The sequence below is a fragment of the Salmo trutta genome, chromosome 13 (genome assembly GCF_901001165.1).
Source record: "Salmo trutta chromosome 13, fSalTru1.1, whole genome shotgun sequence".
Lineage (NCBI taxonomy): Eukaryota > Metazoa > Chordata > Actinopteri > Salmoniformes > Salmonidae > Salmo > Salmo trutta.
Window position 1 is genome coordinate 84,533,631 of NC_042969.1, and position 7,155 is coordinate 84,540,785.

General features: G+C 43.9%; 1 protein-coding gene across 1 annotated transcript; it reads right to left on the bottom strand.

Moving 5' to 3' along the window:
• Positions 1-2,352: 2,352 nt before the first annotated feature.
• Positions 2,353-6,936, bottom strand: LOC115206642 (extracellular calcium-sensing receptor-like). Its single transcript, XM_029773813.1, has 7 exons — positions 6,719-6,936; positions 5,961-6,255; positions 5,212-5,501; positions 4,674-4,969; positions 4,243-4,463; positions 3,547-3,892; positions 2,353-3,278 (listed from the first exon to the last, which is right to left on the bottom strand). Exons 1-7 carry the CDS (start codon positions 6,934-6,936, stop codon positions 2,362-2,364), a joined length of 2,583 nt encoding a protein of 860 aa, XP_029629673.1. The 3' UTR covers positions 2,353-2,361.
• Positions 6,937-7,155: the final 219 nt, after the last annotated feature.

The following is a 7,155-nucleotide window of genomic DNA, read 5'->3' on the forward strand; positions in this document are numbered from 1 at the left end:
TTTCTGAGCATACCACGTCGTTTATTGCGAAGTGTGATTTCGCAGTAAAGTTATTTTTAAATCTGGCAATGCGGTTGCATTCAGGAGATGTTAATCTATAATTCTTTGAATGACAATATTACATTTTAACAATGTTTTCGAATAGTAATTTTGTAAATTGTAGCGCTGATCCACCGGAAGCATTTGAGGGAAAATATTTTCTGAACGTCATGCACCGATGTAAAATGCTGTTTATATATATAAATATGAACTTTATCGAACAAAAAATGCATGTATTGTGTAACATGATGTCCTAGGAGTGTCATCTGATGAAGATTGTCAAAGGTTAGTGCTGCATTTAGCTGTGTTTTGGGTATTTGTGATGCATCTAGTTGCTTTGAAAATGGCAGAGTGATTTTTTTGGAAGGGTACTCTCCTAACATAATGTAATGTTTTGCTTTTGCTGTAAAGCCTTTTTGAAATCGGACAACGTGGCTCGATTCAGGAGAGGTGTATCTATAAAATGGTGTAAAACAGTCATATGTTTGAGAAAACGAAGTTATAGCATTTGTGAGGTTTTGTATTTCGTGCGACTCGATTCCACTGGCTGTTGACTAGGGTGGGACGCAAGCGTTCCCAGACAGGTTAATAACTATAATCCAATACTGTGTGTGAGTAGACTGTTTAAGACTAAGACACTGTTAATACTTCAAAATGAACAGGGCATTGTTGATAAGACGACCTTGTGAAAGTAACAGGAAAATGGGCTTCCCTAAGTTAGGGAGGGGAACAACTGCTCGAAAACGGCTAGGCTGGCAAAAGATAAGGAGACAGGTGGTATGTGTACTGTGGAAAAATACAGCTGCCTAAAGCGGGGTGGAGTTCTCTACTGATGTAAGTTCATTTGTGTGTGTGTGTGGTAATATAAAAGCCTGTGTGCATTGTATGGATTTTAGAGCTCTCGTAAATAAACGTTCTGACCATTGTAAGCTGGGTCTCCGTCAGCTTCATTCAACCAGAATCTTACACCCTCTGGGGGGCAGACTGAGTAGTTTAATTGAAGTTCGGTTTAAGAACATTGATAACTTAATTCACGTAACAGTAGCCTTCCACATGCTTCCCACAATAAGTTGGCTGAATTTTGGCCCATTCCTCCTGACAGAGCTGGTGTAACTGAGTGAGGTTTGTCGGCCTCCTCGCTCGCACACACTTTTTCAGTTCTGCCTACAAATTTTCTATTGCATTGAGGTCAGGGCTTTGTGATGGCCACTCCAATACCTTGACTTTGTTGTCCTTAGGCCATTTTGCCACAACTTTGGAAGTATGCTTGAGGTCACTGTTCATTTGGAAGACCCATTTGCCACCAAGCTTTAATTAACTTCCTGACTGATGTCTTGAGATGTTGAATCAATATATCCACATAATTTTCCATCTTCATGATGCCATCTATTTTGTGAAGTGCACCAGTCCCTCCTGCAGAAAGCAACTCCACAACATGATGCTGCCACCCCCGTGCTTCACGGTTGGGATAGTGTTTTTTCGCTTGCAAGCCTCCTCCTTTTTCCTCCAAACAAAGCGATGGTCACTTTGTCCCCATGTGCAGTTGCAAACCATAGTCTGGCATTTTTATGCCGTTTTTGGAGCAGTGGCTTCTTACTTGCTGAGTGGCCTTTCAGGTTATGTCGATATAGTACTCGTTTTACTGTGGATATAAATACTTTTGTACCTGTTTCCTCCAGCATCTTCACAAGGTCCTTTGCTGTTGTTCTGGGATTGATTTGCACTTTTCGAACCAAAGTACGTTAATCTCTAGGAGACAGAACGCGTCTTCTTCCTGAGCGGTATGATGCCTGCGTGGTCCCATGGTGTTTATACTTGCGTACTTGTCAGGGTTGTATTAAGAATGGGACCAAGGCGCAGCGGATATTGAGTTCCACATATTTATTCCAATGTGAAACTTAATTAATCACTCCAACCTAATTGTATGTAAACTTCCGACTTCGACTGTGTATGAAAATGTTTATTATGGTATTATAATACATAATATGATGAATTACAACATCAACTGAACACATCCACTTCAATGTTATATCAATTCATATAGGAATAAAGCTTTTCTCCAAACAACATGGAAGTGGTTCCACTCTGTAGGCTACTGCTAATCACATCATTTAGCAGGTCAAATTAGATTTTAACACTCTAGATTTGAACAATCTCACATAACATTGGAATATCTCAAGTTAACCTGTGTCAAGTTACTAGTTACAATGTTACCAATGATTAGCTGCTAAATTGTTGGTCATCTCTGTCAGAGTAGTCCTACCTAACTGTATGATAAACCATATAACTGAATGTTACAATGTTTTTCCCCTCAATCATTTCTTAATAACGTATATCATTGGATGTCTTCTCCATAAGGTGTTTCTTGGTGTTCTTCTCCGGCCTGAACAGAATAATAAAGCATTTAGGAACAAATAATAGAAAGAACAACCAAAAGCTAGAGGTGATGATGGCAAAGATCTCCACAGCTACAGTGAACTTCCCAGGAGAGCTGACATAAGCTGGGATAAAGGTGATCCAGACAGCACAGAAAATGAGCATGCTGAAGGTGATGAATTTGGCCTCATTGAAGTTATCAGGCAGCTTCCGAGCCAGAAAAGCCAGCACAAAGCACAAGAGAGCCAGGAGTCCAATATAGCCCAACACAGCCCAGAAACCAATAGCTGAACCCACATCACACTCAAGAATGATCTTTTCCTTGTAGGTAGTGAGGTTTTTAATGGGGAAGGGAGGGGACAGGACCAACCACAGAGTGCATATCAAAGCCTGGACAAACGTGAAGGACACTACAGTCAATCTCTGCTGTGGAGGACCAAACCATTTCATGACATTACTGCCTGGTATCGTAGCCCTGAAGGCCATCAACACCACTATTGTTTTCCCCAGAACACAAGAGATGCTGAGGACGAAGGTGATCCCAAACACTGTGTGACGCAGCATACAGGACCATTCAGAGGGCCGGCCAATGAAGGTAAGAGAACACAGAAAACACAGAGTCAAGGAGAAGAGAAGAAGGAAGCTCAGCTCAGAGTTGTTGGCCCTGACGATTGCTGAAGTCCGATGGCGGTAGAAGATGGTTGCCGTAGCGATGGCCAGACAAGCCCCGCCCACAGAGCAGGCGGTCAGGATGATTCCGAGGATCTCGTGGAAGGACAGGAACTCCACAGGCTTAAGGATACATTGGTCTCTCTCAGCGTTGGGCCAGTACTCCTCGGGACAGATCAGACAGTCTGAAGAATCTGACCAGGACAAAATAACAGACATCAAATGGTAATAATAATAGATTCAGGTTTTATTTATTTACAAATACATGTCCCGCAATGCTGCACTTTGTCAGTTTACAATAAAGAATGCTGAATTAGTGTGCAGCTTACATGAGATAATAAGAACAGGAAAATGATTGACAGACACTACCTTTGTAGTGCTGGTAATATGAATAAACCACTACTTAGTAAACCGTGATAGAAATTACTACACATTTTATGCCAACTATTCCTATAGTCCTACCTGTGTTATTACTGATCTCTCCCTCTCCACATTGGATACAGTCATAACAGCATACAGGCTTTCCTTTCTGTATAGCCTTACGAGTGCCTGGGGGACAGCTCTCACTGCAAACTGACACAGGTACTTGTGTACTGTTCTTTACCCAGGTGATTTCCTTCTCGATGTCAAGCCTCTGGTCAGGAGCCAGGGACGCATCATAGCGCCCCACTGTCACAAACTTCATCTTCCCACTCTCCCATCTCTGCCAGTTGACCAGCTCATATATGGCCACTGGGTCCCCGTTGGCATCGAAAGACACCTGGTACCCATTACGAGAGAAGTTCACCCTCCTCAATCTCTCCAGGACCTGGGGGTTGGAAGGGCAAGGGAAAGAGAGAGGGGACGAGAGAGGAGAGAGGTGAAGAGAGATGGAGAGAGAGAAGTGAGGGGATGAGAGATGGAGAGATTAATGGAGAGAGGGGAAGAGAGAGATGAGAGATGGAGAGAAGGGAAGAAAGATGGAAAGAGAGAAATGGAGAGAAGACAAGAGAGATGGAGAGAGGCAGAGAGAGAAACAGAACATTAATTCAACTCATTTTTATCAGATGTGTTACTTTAGAAGAAGTTGTAAAGTATAATGAGAACTCCTAGGCCTTCATACATGTAGTCTAAATAAACATATTTATCAGGAAATTATAGTATAGACTTGTCATTCACCTGTGTTTGCTTCACATTAAGGTTTTTGTCACAGTTCACAGTGGAGTTTCCTCTCTCTTCACAAACAATGCTGTGGATGGCGTGTGCTATGGCATAAACAGCTTTATACACCATGTTAGTGACACGCAGCTGAGATGTATCTGTGTAGGGGACCTGTAGCTGCTGTATATCCTCACTGCCATCACACACCTTCTCCTCAACACCAACACCTGTAGAGGTCCCTACAGACAGACAGAGAGAGAGACCAACAGACAGACAGACAGACAGACAGACAGACAGACAGACAGACAGACAGACAGACAGACAGACAGACAGACAGACAGACAGACAGACAGACAGACAGACAGACAGACAGACAGACAGACAGACAGACGGATGATGAATGGATAGATAGATAGATAGATAGATACATTAGATAGATAGATAGATACCTTTCCCCAGCCTACAGCCAAAGGCTCCCTCCCAGAACTCTGTGAGCAGTGGAGAGTTGGACACCTTCTGTAGGGAGAGGTCCAGGAGGAAGTCCCTTAGGCCGGGTATGACAGAGCGTTGGATGCCAAATCCGATGGCCCCGGCACACAGGCCGAAGTGCAGCATATCTGGGTTAGTGACCCAGGACTCACTCCCGATCCACTGGCGGGGCGGAGAGGGCAGGCGGTCCATCTCCTCCAGCAGGGTTCTCATGTCCCAAGTGGATACGAATGCAACCACCACCCGGGCTGTGGAGCTGGGGAACATGATTATATCATATGCTTAATATGCCGGTCATGGTTGTCATTCAATGGAATGTCTCAGTGAAGTGAACATGAACATTAGTATTAATCAACACTTTGACAAGCTTAAGATATGCAAATCATGTTGGTCTCACAGATCATCTTTGGGAAAAGAGAGAAATTAACAACAATAGTGTTGTTTTAATATAGTCTTGCATTTGTGTGAATGAAAAGTTCACAAGTAATCATGGATCACCTGCGTATCACGTCGGCCACCCGTTGCACTCTGCTGAGTGGGTTGGTACGGGAGAAGGCTTCAGAATACTCCACACAGATGCCTTCCTCTTGTGCTGCATGTAGGAAAGCCGCCATCCCGTTATTACCGTAGTCATTGTCGGAACGGACCGCCCCAATCCAGGTCCAACCGAAGTGCCTGATGAGGTGGGCCAGAGCGGCAGCCTGGAACTGGTCACTGGGGATGGTTCTGAAGAAGGTTGGATACTGTTTCTTATCACTCAGACACGCACAGGTGGAAGAGTGGCTCACCTAGGTAAAAACAGACAGTTGAAAACATGAGACAGAACATCATGTCGGCCTAACAATTCTAATGTATTGGCTACTTCCTGCTTTTTTTATTTAGCTATGTAGTTTGATGTTAGGGAGACATTAATAATAATAAGCCAATTCATTGTTTTTCATTAGGCCAGAATGAATAGGATACACAAAAGTGTGACACCAATCCCTGGTCTCCCATAACGACCTAGCCTATGAAAGATAGTCCTCAGATCATATTTTAATGCCTCCAGATGTTCTCCAGACTCATATTCCTCAGTCTATGTTCAAATGCCTATAGACGTTCTCCAGACTCATAGTCCTCAGTCTATGTTCAAATGCCTTTCTCCACGTAATTTCACACAGAAATGTATATTCCTGAAATAGAGGAGAATACAGTTGGAATACAGGGAATTAAAAGAAGCTGAATGATTTCTTTCCACGGGAGTTTACCTGAGGAATGCCGAAAGGGCTGATGATGCGCAACATGCTGATGGTAGGCGTGGAGGCAGACTCGCCAATGATAGCTGTCACTGTAGCCGACCCCGAGCACTGTTCTCCGGTATCAAACATGGGGTCCAGGCCATTAGCCAGCTGGAAGGCCACTTTCACGGCCATAGGGACCGAGTTGCAGGAGTCGTGCACTTGATAACCAAGTGTGACACCCGGTAGCAGGTATGAACTGTTGTTTATCTCCTCAACTGCGAAGATCATGGCGCGCGAGAAACGCAACTGACGGGAATCCATACTGTAAATAGAAGATGGGTTAGTGAGCACCTCCTGACGAATCATAAACTAGCTTATAGAATGTTACCAATGCAAACAGCCTAATATCTAGTATTATTTTCCACACCATCTATATGCCTACACTTTTGTTGTCTGTAATTGAGGACATTGTAGGATAGCCTGCAATTGAAAATGTGATCCTTTGTAACAGTAGTCTTTCTCTATTATCTCAGACACAAACACACTTTTTTCGTCTTTAAACACACTGTTAATCTGTCTTTAAACACATTTTTTATCTGTCTTTAAAACATTGTTTATTTTTTTTAAGCACATTGTTTCTCTGTCATTAACAAACTGTCTCTCTGTCTTTAAACTCACTGTTTATCGGTCTTTAAACACATTGTTTCTCTTTCTTTAAAACACAATTTATCTGTCTACCCACACAGCCACAGTCCTGTCCCCTGCTCCCTCTTGCGCTCACTGACCTGCCTGTGCACTGCAGGGGCTCAGGCATGCTGGTGTAGCTGTGATCCACAGTGTACATGTAGTAATGGATGGAGAAAACACCCCCGATGACAAAGTTCCCATCCTGGGAGAACACCGGAGGACGAGGGGTGCCTTGGAGCCTGCATCTGACAGACTCCAGCCCAGAAGCAGAGGTAGAGATAGAGGCAGATGTGAGCAAGGCAAGCCCACCAGCCATCACAGCTAGATGTAGTAGAACCAGACAACCAGACAGACTTGGATCCAGAGCAGGAGCCAGAGAGAGCCTCATTCCCTTGATGTGTAGAAGGTATGGGGTAGCACAGCACCAGACAGACCTACATAGGTTAGGTTACCTCTCTACTCTGAGTTAAATACCCACCGTACCTCTGTGGGGATTCCTCTGGGGGCCACACTGTGGGTTTGGCCATGCCAGGAA

Coding starts and splice junctions, on each gene's coding strand:
- LOC115206642 (XM_029773813.1), bottom strand. CDS start 6,936: ATGGCTGGTGGGCTTGCCTTGCTCACATCTGCCTCTATCTCTACCTCT. Junction 4,464..4,673: donor TGGCTGTAGGCTGGGGAAAG/GTATCTATCTAT, acceptor GTCTGTCTGTAG/GGACCTCTACAGGTGTTGGT. Junction 3,893..4,242: donor TTAATGTGAAGCAAACACAG/GTGAATGACAAG, acceptor TCCAACCCCCAG/GTCCTGGAGAGATTGAGGAG.